The sequence below is a fragment of the Mus pahari genome, chromosome 12, assembly GCF_900095145.1.
Source record: "Mus pahari chromosome 12, PAHARI_EIJ_v1.1, whole genome shotgun sequence".
Lineage (NCBI taxonomy): Eukaryota > Metazoa > Chordata > Mammalia > Rodentia > Muridae > Mus > Mus pahari.
The window spans coordinates 28,010,102-28,031,038 of record NC_034601.1 but is presented as its reverse complement, the minus strand read 5'-3'; the positions used below and the strand labels follow the sequence as shown (position 1 = coordinate 28,031,038).

Sequence of the window (20,937 nt, the reverse complement as noted above, 5' to 3'; positions counted from 1 at the left end):
ACACACACACACACACACACACACACACACACACTACACACAGAAACAAATTCTGGTAAAAAATAACTGTGCTAAGCCTGGTGACTGGCACCTGTTGTAACCCCAGGACTTGGGGGAATGAGTCAGGAGAACCATTAGTTCTGGCTAGTCTGGCTACATAACAAGACTCTGTTTTTTTCTCTCTCACCCATCCAAAACAAACAAACAAACAAACAAAAACCCAAATCATATACATCACCTTTGTTTCTATTACCTGTCTCTGTCATAGGAAAGCTTGAGGTGACATCAACTCTGTTTTCACTCTGTGGAGAAGCAGGCGTATCAGCAGTTACTACTCAAGAAAGGACAGTTCCATATTTTAGTAATGTAGTGGATATAAAAAGCCATGCAATTTGCCTTCAAACTAAGTCTAGAAATGAAAGTTTAGTGAAATTGACTGATTTTGTACTTTTTCTTAAAAAGACAGAATTTTTTTTTTTTGCTTATTTATATAATACATTCTTTAAAGATCTAACTAGTCTCTCCAAACATTGTGAAAAAGGATCATTCTAAGGCAAAAACAACTACTGAGAAATATATACTGGAAGAGAAACCTTCCTCCTCCTCTTCTTCCTCCTCCTCTCAGTTTTTGAGACAGGGTTTCTTTGTGTAGCCCTGGCTGTCCTACACTCCATTTGTAGGCCAGGCTGGATTCAAACTCACAGAGATCCTCCTTCTTCTGCCCCCTGAGTGCTGGGATTAAAGGTGTGCACTAATTCAAATTCAAGCCTGTTTTTCCAGTAAGGAATCCAGTTGCACATGACTCTTATGGCCAAAGAGCCCATATTAAGCATGGCCAACAGTTCAGGGACGGCTCTGAAGGTCACTATGGAGATCCCATACAAGTCCTCAGTGTACTGAGGAGCACATCTATGTAATCACAGTGCTTCCCTGATGTCTTCAGCATTCAAGTCTAGACTGTGATGGTTGGAAGAGACAGGTTTGGGTCTGTGGAAGAATGTGCACAGGGTGGAAGCATGCTGATTCCCATGCTGTGGGCGAGGCCCTGTCATGGCTGGTCCTCCTTTTCATCAACTACCTCATCAGCAGGAAGAGAAGGCATTCCAGCTACCAGAGCATCTAGCCTGGAAGGCAGGTGTGCCACAGATACACAGGAGCCTGTTCTCATGTCCCAAACTCAGACAGGTGTGGAAGGGGGGCACCTTTTCTTTTTTTCTTTTTTCTTTTTTTTTTAGGTTTTTTCGAGACAGGGTTTCTCTGTGTAGCCCTGGCTGTCCTGGAACTCACTCTGTAGACCAGGCTGGCCTTGAACTCAGAAATCCGCCTGCCTCTGCCTCCCGAGTGCTGGGATTAAAGGTGTGCGCCATCATGCCCAGCTGGGGGCACCTTTTCTTGATAACATTGTAAATACGCCTCATCAAACGTGAGGCTCCCCTTGCAACACTATGCATTGAGGGGCAACTGTTGGAATAGTGGTGACACTAGTACTAACACACACTTCCATGACTTTAGGTGTGTTCCATCCGCCTTGCCTGCTGTTACACCAATTTACTGAAAATTGAAGGCTCCCCTGAATAACCCCTGGACTCCCTCCCAGCATTCTCAGATTCATTAATGTAACAAGAGCTACCTTGAGAGGTGTGAAGGCAGAAGAATGAGGCCGGGTAGCCATGCAGCTCACTCCATCCAACCCTGACAGCGACTACATTTCAAACCAGGAGAGAGGAAACAAAGGGCAGCATCTGAGTTAGCCAATGGGCAGCAGGCAGAGCTAAGCAGAGGGAAGGCCATCAACAAACTTAGGGAGCTTACTAAGGTACTAACAGGGCTGAACACCTGCATCACGCAGTCACTGATACAACAGGACCTTTCCACCGATATTATTCAGAATACTCTTAAGCCTCAAGCCACATTAATCTAGAATGCAGAGGCATTACTCTAGTTCTATAGCTGCTAATAAGACACAGAAAAAAATGACAAGTGAATGTTTCAGAACTCACATTTCCCCCAAAATACAGTCATCTTGTAATAAAAAGAGGTATTTTTTAATAAAAATGATTTCAGATGGAAATAAAACTGAAGACATCCATGACTTTAGCAAAATAGCTTTGAAACTAAGTTGCCTTCTATTGTTCTGTGAAAGGGGAAATAGATATAGTCAGAGAATTCATTTTTAACCAAGCATGGCTGGCATAAATCAAAATATTTTTCAATGTTAATCCAAGTTATATTGGGAGGGGTCAGTTGTGACCAAGCATTTTTAACCAAGCATGGCTGGCATAAACCAAAATATTTTTCAATGTTAATCCAAGTTATATTGGGAGGGGTCAGTTGTGAGGATTCATCTTGACATCATAGAGATGACCCAGCATTTCAGCAGTGAAATTCGGAATGACCAGAATTTCAAAGAGGGTAATTTTACTTTTATTTGATTCATTTATCTTAAACCAACCCTTTATGTGTATGGTGTGTATGTGTGGGAGCATTTGTGTATGGAGGGGTATGGGTGCATTAGTACGGATGCACAGATGGAGTCAGAGGACAGCCTTAGGTGTGGTCCTCAGTTCCACCTGGTTTAGACAGGGTCTCTGTCCTCAGCTGCTGTAGAGCTTGAGTTACAGAGTGCTTGTCCACATCACTCTCACTGTAGGATCACAGATGTACTACTATTTCCGACATTACGTAGGTTCTAGGGATTCAAACTCAGGTCCTTACTCTTGCATGGCAGCTGCTTTATTCACCGAGTTTTCAAGCAGGCTAGGCTAGATAGCCAGCTATACACAGCCCCAGTACCAGAAGCAGGTGCCATCACAGCTGACTTTTTAAAGTGGGTGCTGGAATCAGAGACAGGTCTTTAATCATGGAAGGCATGATTATGAGACGACTCTTCATGATCACCGTGCCTCCCCCCTCTCTTTCTCTATAATGACTTATGTCTCCATGTATGTGTGTCTGCCATATGCACCATGTATGTGCTTGCTGCCTGCTGGAGGGGTCAAGGGAAGGCGTCAGATCCCCTGGCAGTAGTCACATATAGTTGTGAGCCACCACGTGGATGCTGGGTACGAATCCAAGTGTTTTGCAAGAGCAGTAAGTGCTCTTTACTTCTGAGTCATTTCTCAGATCCAGATAAGCCATTTTCAAGATGTGATGTGTAAGGAGATCCTTGATGAATGGTCACAAACCAGTCAAGGAGCATAGCAGTCCATGCAGAGAATAGCATCTACAGAGGTCTGAGGACAGGAATGGTCATATTTGAAAAGCCAAGAAAGGAAAAAGAAAAAACAGTGAGCCCAGAGATAAGGATGGAGATGGAACAGCCAGAGCACATGAAGGCTTCAGTCAGGATCTATTTTAAAATTTTAGATTTTAAGAGCAGTATGAAATAAGCCCTTTGAAGAACAGTTCTGAGATCAGAGACAAGATTTAAAACATGACTCTTGAAAATGTAAGCTTTTTTCTTCTCCTCCATCCCCAGATAGAGTGGGTGACCTTGAGCTCCGAATTCTCCTAACTCTACTGCCCAGAGTTTGTACAGTGTTGGCTGGATATTTCTTATCATACAAAGAAATGTGGATTCTCCTTTTGTTTTGTTATTTATTTGGGTGTTTGGGCCTTGCTACATAGTCTAAGCTTGCCTTGAACTAGGTTTATAGTGCAGGATGGCCTTGAACTTGAGGCAACCTCTTGCTCATGCTCACCTCCTAAGTGTTGGGATACAGGAGTGCATTATAACACTCAAAGATTTGATTTTCAAGGTCATCAAATTCTGGAAATCAGGCCTGAGCACCAACAGCCAAAGTAAAAGATTTTCTGTTTTGACAACGGCTACTTCAGATTTCATGTTAAGGGTATTTTGCTATTGTTGTTTTTTCCAAATTCTATTTTTTCTTTGACAAAAATATCTAGACACTTATTCTATGTGTTATTAAATTTCCTATCATCCCTTCAGTTTTAGCATGGAAGGCAATCCAGCATGTGTATTTACTACAGGCCTTGAATTAGATTCAAAGACAGACTAGGACTTACCAGCTTTTTTTACCTTTGACAAGCCACACTGGGTAAGACATCTGCCTCACTAAACCTTAGTTTTTAAGATTGCTGTGAGAACTGAGCAAGAATACCAACCGGCATCAGAAACCACACTATTTCCTACATAAATGAAGTTTTTCACTCCTTTTGGCAGTGAAATTCTGCTAATACTTCAGAGGCTGGTCCTCATGGTCACTTTTTTTTCTTTTCGAGACAGGGTTTCTCTGTATAGCTCTGGCTGTCCTGGAACTCACTTTGTAGACCAGGCTGGCCTCGAACTCAGAAATCCGCCTGCCTCTGCCTCCCAAGTGCTGGGATTAAAGGTGTGCGCCACCATGCCCGGCCCTCATGGTCACTTTTAAGACTGCCCAGTTTATATGTGCTTTGTCCATCTTAATGGAAATGAAGGCAGTAGAATACACAGAAATCTGGGCACAGCAGATATATTGTAAGAACCTCTAAAGCACACACGCTCTCAGCACATACAATGGCAGTGTCTAACAGTTAAGGCAGGAGTTACTACAGACAAAACATTTGAGTATATATAAAAAAATGAAAAAGTAGCATAAAACATGATGGGAAAAGCAAATTTATAAATGGTTGAATTCTCTTCCAAGAATGATTTGAAAAGACTTTAAATAAAGCCTTCATGGTCCATCCATGGTCATGATCTTCTGAGTTAAAGGTGACCATGAAGAACTTCAACTATGAGAACTTCACTTTTGTAAGTGAAGTCTTTGTCACTATTTCTGCAACCAGTGGCAGCATGCATGTGTGACAAGCCAGTGTCTGTGTGTGACGCAGCTTGTATTTGCAAGGGGTGGGAGAGCATTCTGTAAAAGTGAAAACAATAGAAACCCAATACACAATAAAATAGGTTGTCACATATAATTAGTGTCATGGAATATGGGACTCCACTTAATACACAGGAGTGACTCTAGACCCAAATTAATGATTAACTATGTGGTCTCAAATTTAGAAAAGACATCTAAAAACCTAATTATTACATATGTCTCATCACAGATAAAGCCAGAAGGGTTCTCAGTGCAAATGGTTTCCCTTGGTTTCACTAGACGGGGGTAAGAGTCAAACTCTAGAAGCCTGCCTAGACTGCAAAGTTAACGGAGAGAGGTCTGGTTACTTATGGAGAACTTAGTCATGGCGCCTGCCCACCATGCATTACGGTATTTCCATCAATTCTGAGTAAAAACACAACAGTTACTCTAAAAACATGCAAACTCCAGTGTGCATTCTTACCACTAGCAAGGCACTGTCATCAGTGTGCTGGGGCCTTCTGGATGGGAATGGACACTGGGAAGGGGAAGAAAATAAGCAATGTCAAAAACAAGCGGTGTACACAGTGATGTACTCCATAGGACACAGACAGGAGAGCAACGCATGTAGGATACATCCCAAGACGCTGACACACAGGACCGCGTGCACCATCAGTCAGATGGGTGGTTCTGAGTACTGACTTCTTCCTATGCACCTTCTAAAGCTCAGGCTCAGAGGAGAGCACTGAGAGGTACTGATGCAGCTGCAGCATCAACAACCTGTGCTCACTGTGGAGACCAAGGACAAAAGCCAACCTGAGAGGAAGGAGATGTTAGCTGGTCTGTGGGCACATAGCACTTGGGAACTGGGTGCAGGAGGGGCAGGAATTCAAGGTCATCACCTTACTTGAGTTCTGGATGGGCTCAAACATGAAACAACATCTCCAAAAAAATGTTGGAATTAAGAAAAATGCATAAATCTCAAGCCGGGCGTGGTGGCGCACATCTTTAATCCCAGCACTTAGGAGGCAGAGGCAGGCGGATTTCTGAGTTTGAGGCCAGCCTGGTCTACAAAGTGAGTTCTAGAACAGCCAAGGCTACACAGAGAAACCCTGTCTCAAAAAAACAAAACAAAACAAAAAAATTAAACAGTTTAAGCAATTAATTGTAAATATTTATTTGTGATGACACTCTACCGACTGATCTAGAACTAACATTCATGAGTTATAACAAGGAAATCAGCACTGAGGCTGATAGGCTACAGTTTCTCTGGTTGATCACCAAAACCATTCACCATCAAAGGATGATTCAGGCTGCAGACAAGGGAGGGGATGGAATAATCTCTAGATGGTTGTATATACAAGCTTAACCTATATATTCTCATAACCTCTGTCCTTATCCTGTACTTTATTTTCCTTCATATGTAGAATTTAATAGGGTGGGGCAGACAATTTTAGGGAGCAGGTTGATTTGAGATTGGGGGGCAGGAACTCTCTATATAGCTCAGGCTATCCCAGAATTCACTATGTAGCTTAGGCTGGCCTTGACTCTTTAGCCTCTTGCCTTCCAGGTGATGGGATAATGGGCATATGTCTACTACGCCAGCCAAAAATCAGTTTTTGATCATTTAAACATTTGATCACTGAAAACATGATAACCACATGGCAGACATTTTATTTCCATTGAAAAATAACAAATCACAAGAAAAAATAATTATATAGACTTACCTCACCATTCCCAGGGGGCTGCTGTTTCTGTGGATTCTGTGATGCTTTTTGCTATACTCCCAGAAAGAAGAAGGTAATTAGAATCTCAATATTGGAACTTACACACTCCATTTAATTAAATGGATCACATCAATTTATTTTTTATATTTACTAGTTAAGGAGATTTTGCTCCCGCCTTAAACATTTTAGCTTAAATGAAGAATTAAAACAAACTATACTATCATACTTCTATAAGCATTAACAGAAAACATTAAAACCTACACATACACCTTCAGAATATCATGTGACTACCCTCTCAGGAACTCATTCAGACCACTGCCACATCACATTGAGTATTCAAAAGCAAATCTGTAATTTCTCTTCTTTCTTTTCTTTGGTTTTTCAAGACAGGATTTCTCTGTGTAGCCCTGATGGTCCTGGAACTCACTCTGTAGACCATGTTGGCCTCAAACTCAAAAGATCTGTCTGCCCCTGTCTTCTGAGTGCTAGGATTAAAGGCATGCACCACCACCTGGCTGTAATTTCTTAATTACAAGCTATTTTCCTCAATTTATTAATTCTGTTATTCTGACAAATAAATGTTTATACACACCTAGTGTTTTGAAATTTCTTTTCTTTTGTTTGGGGGTGGTAGGCTCCCAAGTGCTGGGAATAGAGTCATGTGTCACCACGCCTGGTTTTTTGTTTTCTTTTTTGAGACAGTGTCTCAGGAAGCACAGAATGGTCTCAAACTTCTGACTCCTGCCTACATCTCCCAGTGCTAGGATTTTGGTGTGCAGCTCTACACTTGGTTTAAGCAGTGTTAGGGTGGAATCTAGGGCTCATGCTCACTAGGAGAGCACTGTCTACTTCCCCAACCCAGCTACATATCCAGGGTCAGCACTGTCATCTTACACACATGATCTCAAGTGATTTTTCTCATTCTGTAAGAGAAACAAATACCACAAGCAGAGAAAACTGGGAGTCCAGGATGCGAGACATTAAATGGTAAGAAGCATAGCTGAGGTTTACACTGTCCTCTGACTTTGGCTTCTCGTTGCTTTCACAGACCTAAACTGGACTATCGTTAAAACCTTGCTTTGGGTTCATCTATTTATTTCTTTTAAATTTCTCTTCAATGATTTATTCATTGCTCAGTACCCATCAATTTAGAAATTTCCCATATACTTAGATTACAAATGGCATAGCACCTGCCATGGTAATATTACAATTATTAATAGATATGTTTAGTATCATACACAACGGGGGGGAGGGGGACAGCTCAGCACAGCACACAGTGACACATGTAGACACAAACTCAGATGGTTCCGAGTCTCCTTGGCAACACTGCCAACTAAACTTAGAAGCTCTGCCTCCATTTTTGTACCAGTCTAATTACTGTGATTATTTCTATTCACTTTCTCCTCTTGCTTCTTCCCAGACTGCTCTAACATGCACAGATGGGGTTCTCAGTAGGGTCTTCCTTCTCAGGGTTTTCTCCTAGCTTCTGCCATCTTCAATTCAAACTCCCTTTAATTAAGGCAATAATAACTGACAGTCTTGGCAAAATGAATAAACATTTCTTCTCCTAACTTCAAGAATATCCATCAATGATGGTAAAGAATTTACTTTGACAAAGTCTAGGACAGCATCTCTCTGAATCTGCTTGGTCCTTATTTTCTCCTCCTCGTACTGCAGGGCAGCAAGCTGTGCCTCTCTCCGAGTGCACTCAATAGACTGCTCTCTCCTCTGATGAAGCTCCAAGTCTGAATGTGAAAGCTGCAAGAGAGGTCTCATTTTAGACATGTAAGGGGGACAAGGGATGTCACGTCAGTAACCCGCATCAACAACATGTAAGGGGGTCAAGGGACGTCATGTCAGTAACCCGCATCAACAACATGTAAAGGGAACAAGGGACGCCATGTCAGTAACCCGCATCAACATAAAGAACACTGCTACCTCAAGTTCTTCTTTCTCCCTCACGTTGCTCTCACATGTACAAAAGCAGGGTCTATCATGAACACAAGCTTTAGGAACTAACTGAGAAGACAAATCCTAGGATTTATAGATAGCTGACAATTAATGCCAGTTCACGTATTATAAAGGAAAAACTGGTTGACAAGCAAGCCCAGCCAGTAATGGTGCTTGCCATCCAAAACCTAATACCTGAGGTCAATCCCAGGAACCCACGCAGCAGAAGAGAACCAACTTCTCCAAGCTGTCCTCTTACCTCTAGCATGCATGCTGTGGAGCGTGCATGCATAGACACACATCTAAAGAGAATTGGAAAAAAAAAAAAAAAGAGCCATCCTAGCTTAGCAAAACCAACACTGAAAGAACAAAGGTAAATCTAATAACTAAATTGGGTGGTGGTGGTGCACACCTTTAATCCCAGCACTTGGGAGGCAGAGGGCTGGTCTACAAAGCAAGTTCCAGGACAGTCAGGGCTACACAGAGAAACTGTCTCCAACCCCTCAACCCACCAACCACCTCAAAACAAAACAAAACAAAAAAACCCCAAAAACCAAAAAACAAAACAAAAACAAGCAAACAAACAAAAAAAACTGAAAAAAAAAAACAAAAACCCAACCTTACCTGATTGTGACTTGGTGGCATTGATAACACCAAAGATGACTCAACTGGAACCCTGGCCCCCCAAAGAAAAATAAGAACTCAGTGACAAGGTAAGGAGGGATCAGTAAAACAAGTAAAATTTCCATTTTTAACAGAAGTTTTTGTCAATCAAGCAAGCTGTTAAGTCTACATTGAAAGAGGAATTGCATTTTGTAAATCTAAGTCCGAGAACTTACATTAAATCCCGGGCCTACCTGAGTCCCCAGCTCACGTGTCATGATGGGTCACTGACGGCTAGCTAACAACTGCACGGAAGCACTACTGAGGACAGCTGGCTGAGAGCATTTCCAACATCACAGCTCTTTATGACCTGCATAGCCATGACCCACATTCCTACCATGACCAAAGCACGAGACTAAACTGAGATCCTCTGACAGACACAGCCATTTTACTCAGCAGGAACCTGGGCTGCGGCAAACCTGGGCAAACTTGGGCACTGTACTCGTTAGTAACAGAGTAACAATCCTATTGATTTTTGTTCTAAAGGTAGAGGTAAGGCACGACACAGTGCTTAACAAACCCAGAGACAGCACTACTACTCTCAATTGTACAGTTTGGTCTTTATCTTCTGCCTCAAGCAGGGGTACATGTTTCAAGACTCTGTAAGTCATGCATGTCTGTAACTACAGATGCCTCACAGGCATCAGGATGCTAGTAGGCAAACAGAAGCAAACTCTCAAGCTCTTATACTCTCAACACCTAATACTACATCACCGAATAGTTTTTTCTTTCTAGTGCTACAAGTCAAACTCAGAGGCTCAGTCTTTAACTTGGCATTTCGGACTACTTCCCCTGAATGTATCTCTGGTAGGATACAGACTGTCAAATGCTAAGGGCACACATTTCAAGTCTTTGCTGAAGTCTCTGTGTCAGCTGGTGTTTATGTCAACTTCACACAGCTAGAGTCACTTGGGAAGAAGCCTGAACTGGCTTGAACTGGTTGGGAAGAACACCCACACCAGATTTGCCTACAGGTACCCACCCTCACATGGCATTTTCTGAGTGTTTGGTGTGGGAGTGCTCAGCCCACTGTGGGTGATGCCACTTCTGGGCAGGTGGTTCTGAAGTATGTAAGAAGGCAGGCTGAGCCACTCCTCTATGGCCTCTGTTCCAGTTCCTATTTCCAGGTCCCTACCTGACTTCTGCCCTGGCTTATTACCGCAGTGACAGACTTAAAAACTAAGGTTAAATACTTTCCTTCTCAAGTTGCTGGTGACGGTGGTGTTTTATTTACCATAGCAACAGAAACCTTAACTAAAACAGACTACATTTTATGGAAAACATCTCAAAAAATTTTGGTTTCTTCTTAAATATTATTTTTATTTAAAATTGGGATTTTCTCTTAAACACTGTTGGATTTTATGGACATGTGTGCACCCCTGTATGGAAATCAGAGGAGAGCATGTGGGGCTGAGTTCTCTTCTCCACCATGTGGCTTGCAGGAACTGATCTGAAGTTGTCAGGCATGGTGGCAAGTGCATTCACCTTTGATACACTTGTGAAATCAAGGTTTTTCATTTATAAAACAAAGCTCATGTCTTTTTTTTTTTTTTTTTTTTTGAGAACGTCCTTCTGGGACAAGCAGAAACAAACACTCATTGAGTTCTTACCATGTGCTAGTACACACCCACTGTACTACGTATCCCCCACACTGTGATGGTGCCTCACAACAACCTACTAATGAAGAAGCCCTACAGTCCTCAGTTGAGGGTTATGAGATAGAAACAAAGTCACCTTCCAAAGGTGTCGCAGTTAATAAATTGTAGAGTTAGGTGTTAGGTGTGAATCTTGTTGGATTTTATGTTCTCAATTACCATGCAATCTATGAGAACTGAAGGGACTTCAGGTACTGTGCTGCATCACTACTTTTACAACTTCGAAAAACAAGCCCTTTGTGTCTGGATGGTAGCTCCACATGCTGAGCCTGAACTAGAACCCACGTTGCCTGGTGAGCAGTTGGAGCTCTTCCTACTCTGTCATGGCCACTCAGCAGACAAGCAGAAAGGGGAAGTGCCAGAATCATTTTGGAATTCTAGAATGAAAAACAGCATTGAGCTGATTTAGAAGAAGGAAGACTCTAAGTACAGTGGAAAGACTGTATATGTAGAAGGAATAAATAAATATAGGGCTTTTGAAAATCTTTAAATTTTCTATGCTTAAATAAACACTTATCCCCATAAATTTCATTACTACGAAGTACTTTCAAATCAATTGATTCTAAAGTAAGGGTCTGGATTTGGAACCAAGTAATTTTACTCTTTTTAAAAATGGTGTTAGAACAAAGGCAGACTGATCTAGTTTTAAATAGTCTTTAAGGTACACATAAGCCAAATATCTTCATTGTATTTGGATTTGCACAAAATAAAATCAATTCACTTATTACTTAGTTTCAAAAAAGAAAGAATTAAGCTGAATTGCTTTTTCAAACCTGTTTTGATGTGAGTATCTTTTCATGTCTTCGGTTTTTTGAAACTCTCTGAAGGCTACTGGCTTTACTGGTGAACCCTAGACCCCCCCAAAAAAAAAGAAAAAGAAAAGAAAAAGAAGTAGTCAGTAATTAACATACATAATGTATTAAAATGCAGCAATTATATATTCAACTAGTTTGACGTTTAGGAAGCTGTACATTAAAAATTACTTAGTGCTTCAGAGCCCCCAGGCCAGCAGGGTATGATGGTGGCTGCAGCTCATACTCAGGAAGCCGAGGCAAAGAATGATGTGCTTGAGGGCAGCCTGAGTGACACAGCAAGACTCTCAAAACACAAAACAAAACAAGGGCTGGTGAGGTGGACCAGTGTGTAAACACCGATGTGTAAACAAGGTCTGCTGAGGTGGACCAGTGTGTAAACACTGATGTGCACACGCACTTGCTATGCAAACCCCACAACCTGAGTTTGATCTCCAAAAAAAAAAAAAAAAAAAAAAAAAAAAGCTGGATGGAAAAAAACAATTCCACAAAATTGTCTTCAGACTTCCATGTTGTACACACTGTGATATATGTGCTGACATAAACAAACATACACACACATACACACACACACAAAACCCAAAAAACAAAACTGTAAGCTGTATTACTTAGGCTTTGGTAAGTAAGAATATGCACAATCTATAAATGTGTGTTGTTTACAAGGTTCTTGTCTCACTGTAGTATATAAATTAGTGATTAAGCAGAGTGATATTTTCAGAATAAGGAGGACCTTTGAGACTGGGGAGGTGGTGGGTACACAGGTGGCAGAGGCAGGCAGATCTCTGTGAGGCCAGCCTGGTCTACAGAATGAGTTGTAGGATAGCCAGGGCTCTGTAGAGAGACCCTGTCTCAAAAAACCAACAGAAAAGATCTCAGAAACCATCTACTTAACAGGCCTAACTGCACCTGCTGAGGTACTTCACAGGTTGTTAACTTAAACTAACTCCTTCACTATATTTCCACAAACACCCAATTTTAGAAAGATATATGACACAAAAATACCAAGAGCCTTATTCCATAGAATCACATGGCTACCACACACAAGGTAGTTAGGAGTTTAAAAACACTGCCAGGAGCCTCTACAACGCGCTAGGGAAGGAGTGACTCCAACAGTTCTCAGGGACAGTAAGCAGCGTCTGCAGAGACACCTCACTTATACAACCTAATGCATTTTAAAGTCATTAAAGAAAAAGAGGGCTGGGGAGGGGACTTTGGGGATAGCATTTGAAATGTAAATGAAGAACATATCTAATTAAAAAAAGAAAAAGAAGACAGGAGAAGAAAAGGGATTTCTCTAAAAAGTATTATGCAGTATTATTAATTTAAATTTTACTAGAAAGTAACTCTTGGCTCCAGCAGAGAGACTGACAGCTTAAAGCCCAAGGCAGTTTTGTCAATCATTGGTCTATCATTATCTCTTGGCTACAGGGCTTGAGTTTATCTGATTTTAGAAACAAGTATCTTCTGAACTGCAACAAAACCCACTGTGTTTTTCACAAAGCCTCCAAGAGGAACCAAAGGCTTCTTTTAAGGAGGCTATTACTCCACACCGCCCTCCACTTGAAGCAGCTGATCCCTGATTTCTAAAAGTTAAATACATCGTTTTTTCAAAAAGGCCCCTAGTGTTTCTCAAACAACCCCTGCTCAGGGCCTGGGACAAACCCCAGACATTAACACAGCACACTAAAATGAAGCCATTTTACTACGCTGACTAGATAGACTGAAGAATGCTATTCTACACGAGACCCTTGAGGGACTGGCAGACTCTACAGTGGCCTGAATGCTTACTTGTTTTTTAGGCAATTCAATGCTTCATTATAAGAGACACCAAGAATTTTAATAGCAAACAATTTATATTCTGTGTACTCAGGATAAGAGCAGCAGCAAAATTAAACTTATAATATTCTACGGGTGAGCTGAGTGTTTCCTCAAAAGTCAACTTTGGTTTAATTATCTGTCATATTAAGGCTTATAATTAGTAATAATAAAAAAGCAAAACAGTTAAGCAAAAAAGACCAGCCAGAAAGCAAAACTACCTAGCAACAAGAAGTATCCTAACCCGCGTGCTTCCTTCAGAGGCCTGGGGTCACGCTCAGATCTCCTTTCACTGACTCTTCAAAGGAATGAAATCTGCCTGCTTATCTGAGGAATAAAACTGGAATCATTTTTGAGACTACTCTCTGACTTTTCCAAATTAAATCTGTAAACTCTAGGACTAAAACAATAAGGGAAAAATGAAACAATTAGGCCTAAACCGATAGGACAAGGATCTCTACCATCACCAACTGTTCTCAGTGTGGAAGGGTAAAAGGGTACACTGCTACCTCATGCGAGATTCTCCGTTGTTCAATATACGCCATAAACTGTGGGCTGAGACTGTGCGTGGCCAGGCTTTTGGGCTGTTTCACATCGTTTTCTTCTTCTTCTGTAGTACAGCTGTCAATGTAGTCAATCTGATCCAGATCATGGTCTACTGTACACAGCACGTGTGCACACACACACACACACACACACACACACACACACACACACAGAAAGAGAGAGAGAGAGAGAGATTCAAAATTAAACAGCTAATAAAAAGCATTTGCTTAAATTGCATTCTCCTGGGGCTGGAGAGTTGGTTCAGTGGTTAAGAGCACTGACTGCTCTTCCAGGGGTCCTGAGTTCAATTCCCAGCAACCACATGGTGGCTCACAACCATCTGTAATGGGATCTGATGCCCTCTTCTGCTGTGTCTGAAGACAGCTACAGTGTACTCATATACAGAAGATAAATATTAAAAAAAATTCCATTTTCCCTTTCTCCTGTGTCTGTTCTGTATGCAGAAAGAATGATGTTTCAATGAAACAAGTCTTTATTATTTAGTCTATGGCTCGTCACAAAAATCATCTCTTGTAAAGTCTTAGTCCAAATACACTAAAGAATGCAACAACAAGGGTAAGGGTAAGCCACCGAGGCATACTACACCCTTGGCATTTATTTTCTCTGCATGGCTCTGGTGGTTTAGACAGGGCAGCCTGAGTCTGAGAGAGAGAAGATGGCTGCTCCTCTGTCTCATGTGTGAGAAGAATGATGGCTGTATCATCTTTTCATGAGTCTGGGTTTCAGAAAATGTAAGTTGACTCAAAAGGAAGTAGAAGACAACAAAAAAGACAGAGGAAAACAAGACACTGGAGATGGAGAAAAAGAAACTTATTGACTGTTTCCCTTCCTGTGTGTGTGTGTGTGTGTGTGTGTGTGTGTGTGTGTGNGAGAGAGAGAGAGAGAGAGAGAGAGAGAGAGAGAGAGAGAGAGAGAGAGAACAAAGATTTCCCTATTTAGAAAATTACTTGCTAGAGGTCAATGTGTTAGATATTTTGAAGCAATTTGTAGTGAAAGGGAATCAATCATCTGAAGAATTTTCTCTTCTCAAGATTCTTTATTAAAAACTCAAATACTGACTGGAAAAATATATCTTATAACTTGTTAAACAAAATGTCTATTCCACTAAAAAAGATACTTTAGAGGAAAGGGAGGCAACTAAAGATACAGCCCTGTAACTGTTGCATCTGGTAAGCTTCTGCACATCCGTCAATCTTAAGCTGAAGCTGAGGACTTTCAACAGCTAGTTCAAAGGGCAGTCTAGGGAAGACCTTGCTGTGGAAAGTTTCTCAAGCATGAGCTAAAAACCTCAACCACTGTTTTATGCTGTTCACTAAACTGAACTGAAATGCAGTTATTATTAAAATGAAGTTGTGCTACAAGTCTATTAAGATCTAACATTTTTCCAACTAAAATATAGTTTATATATTATGACTTTTTCTCAAGAAAGTAACATCAGGTTTTCATACTATCCACATCTGCACAGTCAAAATTTGATGAAGATTTTGTAGTTATAGTTCAGTTCAGAAAAGCCACACTTCATCTTTTAAACTTTTTATGTGGGGTTTATCTGTGCTGTGTGCACGTATGCAAGTGTGCATGTGAGGATAGGTGCGTCTATGTGTGTCCATGTGGAGGGGAGAGGTTGATGTCAGGTTTTTTCATAGTTAGACACTTTATTTTTTGTTTAGCTAATGATCTTTTTTTTTGTTTTGTTTTTTTGGTTTTTTTTTTTTTTACATTTTTTACAGGGGGCACATATGCATGCCACACAGGTAAAGGTCACATTTATTATTTAGGGGGCACATATGCCATAACATACATGTGGAGATGAGAGCATGTATGCTATGCAGTGGAATAGACGTCCCATGTCTTATGGAGGCAGGGGCATGTATGCCATGGCGCATGTGTAGACGGCCAAGGGAAAGCTGCAGAAACTGCTTCTTTCCTTCTGTCATGTGAGTTTCAGGGATGAAACTCAAGTCAGAAAACCTGTTACAGCACCCTTCACCCAGTGAGCCACCTTGCTTGTCCATCACTTTATTTCTTGAAACAGAAGTATCCCATGGACCCTGGAGCTCAACACTTTGGTTAAAGTGGGTGCCAGCGAGCATCAGGGACCTGCCAGTCTCTGCCCACCAAGCGCTGGGACTGCAGATGTGTGCTGCCAGACCTGTTGTTTATGAGGATGCCTGGGATAAAACTCAGCTCCCATTGTATCATAGCAAGCATTTGATCTACTGACGTCATCCCCCCAGCTTCCAGAGGCTGCATCTCAGCTACTCAGTACCCATTTGGGGCTAGTGGGCACAGTCCTGAGTCTTCAATGAAATGTGCTACAGATAACTCATATGAGAACAAAACCTAAAATACAATTACTAAAATATGAATGGAATGTAAGTGAAGGAATAAAGAAGAACGTAAGCCAGAGAGGACAAAACCACAACTGTAACTGACATTAGAAATGGAAGTGCTTCCAAAAACATATGCATTTCTACAAATCTAAGTGTTCAAAACCACAACTGTAACTGACATCATTAGAAATGGAAGTGCTTCCAAAAACATATGCATTTCTACAAATCTATGTAATTTCTCCCTCAGCACTGGCCCTCAAAATGCCAACATGTGGCTTTAAAACTCAAATTAAAAGAATATAGAGTACAATTCTAAAACCTGCTTCAGATGTACATGAAAGCAGACAGAACTCTATTTAAAAACTACTAAGTTCTAAGTGTTAGAACAAGAATAGTTGAGATTGAGAAGCCCCAGAGAACACTACATAAACATTAAGCTATGCAGGAAGACGGGCATGCCGGTAGGCACCTGTGGTCCCAGCTGCTCAGGAGGTTGGTGTAAGGTTACTTGAATTCAGGAGTTTGAGGTCAGCCTGGATATTGGGGTGAAAACTCAGTTTTAAACAGTGTTAGCTAAATGACTGAGCAGGCAAAAACATTTGCTTGCTGCCATGCCTTATGACCTGAATTTGATCCCTGCGACCTGCAAGGTGGAAGGAGAGAGCAAGTTGTCCCTACCCTCACCATACCTGTGGTGGCACACCCCTTGACGATAAATAGATAACTATTTCTAAAAGCTAAAAACAAATACAAGCAAACACAACTGATTGCTGAAAGAGCTCAAGAAATCTCTTGAAAATGGAAAATCTTAAAAAGAGAAAATGTTACTTCAGAAGACTGTAGTAAGATCAAGATGAACAAAGAATACTTCTTAAAGTTTCCCCTGAAATAAACATGAAAGAAAAATTATAAATTGAAAATACAGAGAAAGTGAATTTTATCTGAATGGTAAACTTTTTTTTGGTCACACAGAAGTCTTCAGAAGAGTGAAGGATCCATAGAGAAGCAAACTAAAGAGTGGGTGTGACAAAGACCACTTAAAAATGGTAAGGAGACCAGCAACTTCCTCCTTCTGTCACCATGCCTTCGCAGTCTACTGCCAGTCTACTGCCAGTCTACCGACAGTGGTCTACTGCTGTGCGCTCCTCGTTAGGAGGGACTGGATCCCTCTAGAACCCTAAGTCACAATAAACTCCCTTAAACAAAACTCAAGTGGGAGTTGGGCCATATTGTAAAGTCCTTGTCTCCGGCGCACAAGGCCCTGGGTTCAATTCTCAGCACCACAAAACCAGGTGTGATGGGACACAACTGTACCCCCAGGGCTGGGGAAAAGACCGGAAGTCATCCTTGGCTACACAAGGGGTTTGAGGGCAGCCAGGATTACAGGAGAGCCTGTTATATAGCAAGTCACGTATAAAGCTTTAAATGTCATCAGAATCATGTGTACCTCCACCATTTGTGACCACCACACTGCTGCGATTCTCCTGGTACTGGCTTTCTCTCTGTAGTCTTTGCTCTTTGGTAATCTCTGCCACTCGAAGAGGCAGATCCGAAAATTCGTCTGTAGGCTTAAAAAGCAGAAACATTAAAAACCATCATTTCCAATTTTAGATAACATACAATACAGGGATATAAACTATAATCTACATAGAAAAAGAAAGAGCAAAAAGTTTTAGAAATTGACAGAGAATATTATACAATTCTATGAAAACAATTAATGCAACTGAAATGTATACTTTAAATAGGCAAACTTTACCACAATTAACAAAAAATAGGATATTTAGAACTGTAAGTATATACATAGGTTTAAAATATCTATGTGTGTATATATATATATACATATATATATATATATATATATACACACACACATTGCAATATTTAAAAAGATAGCCACCAATACATACACATATACATACATGCATGAATGCATACATACATGTATACCTAATTACAAATTTCAAGTAAGTTTTGATCTAATTTTGTTTTGACTTACTATTTATTTAACTTATTTACTTATTTAGGTTTGACAGGGTCTCACTATGTAGCTCTGGTTGGCCTGGAACTCATTATATAGTCCTGGTTAGCCTTGACCTCACAAAGATCCACCTGTTACTGCCTCCTGACACTGAGATTCAAGGCATTCAAGGCATTGTGCTACTCACTAGGCTTCTGTTTGGACTCTTAATGACACAGTGTTATAAAATTGCTGTTATCAGCACCTCTAGCAAAAGTGTAGTCCTTTAATTGGTAGTTAAAATATATCCTAGTAATTTTATAAAGCAATGAATTTCATTGGAAAATCTAATAGTATTAATTAATCAAAACAAGAACCCATGCAATTTGTGGCATGTGAATGAACTCCCTGAGATGTCCCACCTTCTGTGGGGCTCCAGCCACTGCCTGCTGGAGAGGACTCCACTTCCTCACCCATCAGTGTCCAGTGTTGTGCACTTTGCCAGCCTCCAGCACACTCATTCTATCACCATCTCTGCTGCAGATCACCCTGGCCCTCACATTCTGGATGTCAGGGCTTTTCATGGGCTTGAGACAGTTGCTATGCAGTGCAAGCTGTCCTGGAACTTACTACATAGGCCAGGCTATCTTTAAACCATGGTCCTCCTGCCTCAGCCTCCTAGCTAGGGTTATAGAGATGTGTAACCACAGCCACTAGGCTTCAGCTTTAACTGCCTCACCTCCTACTCAGCTTTCCAGAATATATGTACATAAAACGAGGTAACAAATCTGAAAGAGGATATATGGCAAAACGTGCCATTAAAAGAAACAGTGTAGAATTCTCAGGTGGTAGGACTTTGTAGGGTTTTTGCTCCTTGACATTTCTCTATTCTACCTAATAAATCGAATTCCAATTTAGATATTCCCCTTAATTTAATTTCTTTTTCAAAATCAGGATTTTTACCACATGATCAGAACACTTACCTCATTCCCTGACCATCTCTTATCACCACTATCCACACTATTGAAGCCTGAATCCAGGGCTCCGTAAGGACGGCCTGAGTACAGTTCTTCATGGCTGTCCAAAATAAGTGTTACGTGTTACTATGAGGCTTTATATTTTTCAAAGTAGCATTTGAAATTAACCAGTCACAATTTTATTAACCAATCCTCTCATACACTTGGCCACATAACTATTAGAGCTACGTGAGCATTCCCTGAGCTTTTAAAGGAGAAAATCCCAAATGGGAACAAAGTAAACCGAACAGTACGAGCCCCCAAACTCAGCATCCACATCAAAAAGCACCACTGCTCACCTTTGCTTGCACTGCACTCAGGTTTGATGCCACCTTACAAGGCAGTGGGTTTCCCCTCATGGCTCTCATACTTGGTGCCAGCACACTTTGTCACCATGGGTTCACTGGGTTTCACTGCATGGCTCTCATACTTGGTGCCCGAACACTTTGTTGCCATGGGTTCATCTCCCTCCCTCTTTCTGCTTTTCATCACAGGTCTCCCACTGCTCTCTGTTTCCATTTCCTTAAGAGCTCTTCCTCCAGACATGAGATCCTCTTTCACACACATGCAAATGCAGGTCCTCACACAAACATCATTCTTATCTGGCTTTGGCAGTAGTGAATCCTGGCTTTCCCCAGGGTTAGTTTGGCGGTGTTCTTTCTCTGCCAATGGACAGCTGGTGCTAGCTACTTTAAATTTTATGCTGTTTTGAGAGAGGGTCCACTATCTCACCTTGGATGTCCTGGAACTCATAATGTAGACAAAAATGAGCCAGAACTCATAAAGATACACTTGCTGCCCCTGAGTGTTGGATTAAATTTGTGTGCCAACACACCTGGCTTGTTTTTATCTTTAATAATATTCTTCCAAATAAAATTTACATATATTTAAATATTAGCAGTATAATCTTAACAAAATACTGTATCTTTGTAATTCTATCACAACAGAAGACATTTCTATTTGCCAGAACTGTTCTCATACACTTCTCTGTAGTTAATTCTGGTCACCTTGTTATTGTTGTTAGGGTAAATCACTGTGCTGAGGTGTTTAGGTCTTAAATGGGTACGGAAACTTGAGTAACAGTTTCTAAGGAACACATAACCATCAAAGAATCTCAGATCTTTTGCTAAGCATTAACAGTGCAAGATTCCACATCCTGACTCAGTTCATGGAAGACCCTGAGACAGGCCAAACCAACTGTCAGAAGCAGTCAGCTGTCTGCTGGGTCTTGTGGTAGAAAAGAGAACTAGCTTTGCTGGGGACGGGGAGTGTGGGGAAATGGAATTGTGGTGCATGCTGGCTGTGCCAGTGGCTAATGAGTAGCTAGTTCCCCAAACTCACAGAACTACACACTCCACCTGGTAGAGGTTACTGTTTGGAAATAATGTCTCAGCTAAAGCTATGAAAGCTCTATTCCTGCACTTCTGTAAACAGTGCCTGAGTGCCCTGACTGCTATACAGCCTCACTTTTGCTAAGCCTCACCTTTCTTCAACTGTGGCTCTGTAAGGATATCCAGTGTCTTAATTTGCATTCCTGTGATCAATAATAATATTGAGTACTTTGTTGTGTGTGTATTAACCATATAAATCTCTCTCTCTCTCTCTCTCTCTCTCTCTCTCTCTCTCTCTCTCTCTCT

General features: G+C 41.1%; 1 protein-coding gene across 8 annotated transcripts in view; it reads right to left on the bottom strand.

The window, feature by feature from the left end:
* The window catches only part of Lrch3 (leucine rich repeats and calponin homology domain containing 3), a 96,807-nt gene that overhangs the window by 20,610 nt on the left and 55,260 nt on the right, over positions 1-20,937 (bottom strand). For 4 of the 8 annotated variants that reach the window (XM_021209078.2, XM_021209079.2, XM_021209077.2 and 1 more), the window contains exons 7-16: positions 19,268-19,361; positions 17,775-17,895; positions 13,937-14,085; positions 11,574-11,650; positions 9,107-9,158; positions 8,141-8,290; positions 6,533-6,583; positions 5,290-5,343; positions 1,631-1,702; positions 254-302 (exon numbers count right to left, since the gene is read on the bottom strand). In XM_021209078.2, the coding sequence (XP_021064737.1) occupies positions 254-302; positions 1,631-1,702; positions 5,290-5,343; positions 6,533-6,583; positions 8,141-8,290; positions 9,107-9,158; positions 11,574-11,650; positions 13,937-14,085; positions 17,775-17,895; positions 19,268-19,361 (869 nt within the window). The remainder of the gene's footprint in view (positions 1-253; positions 303-1,630; positions 1,703-5,289; positions 5,344-6,532; positions 6,584-8,140; positions 8,291-9,106; positions 9,159-11,573; positions 11,651-13,936; positions 14,086-17,774; positions 17,896-19,267; positions 19,362-20,937) is intronic. The other 4 variants (XM_021209080.2, XM_029544368.1, XM_029544365.1 and 1 more) reach the window with 3 other exon arrangements.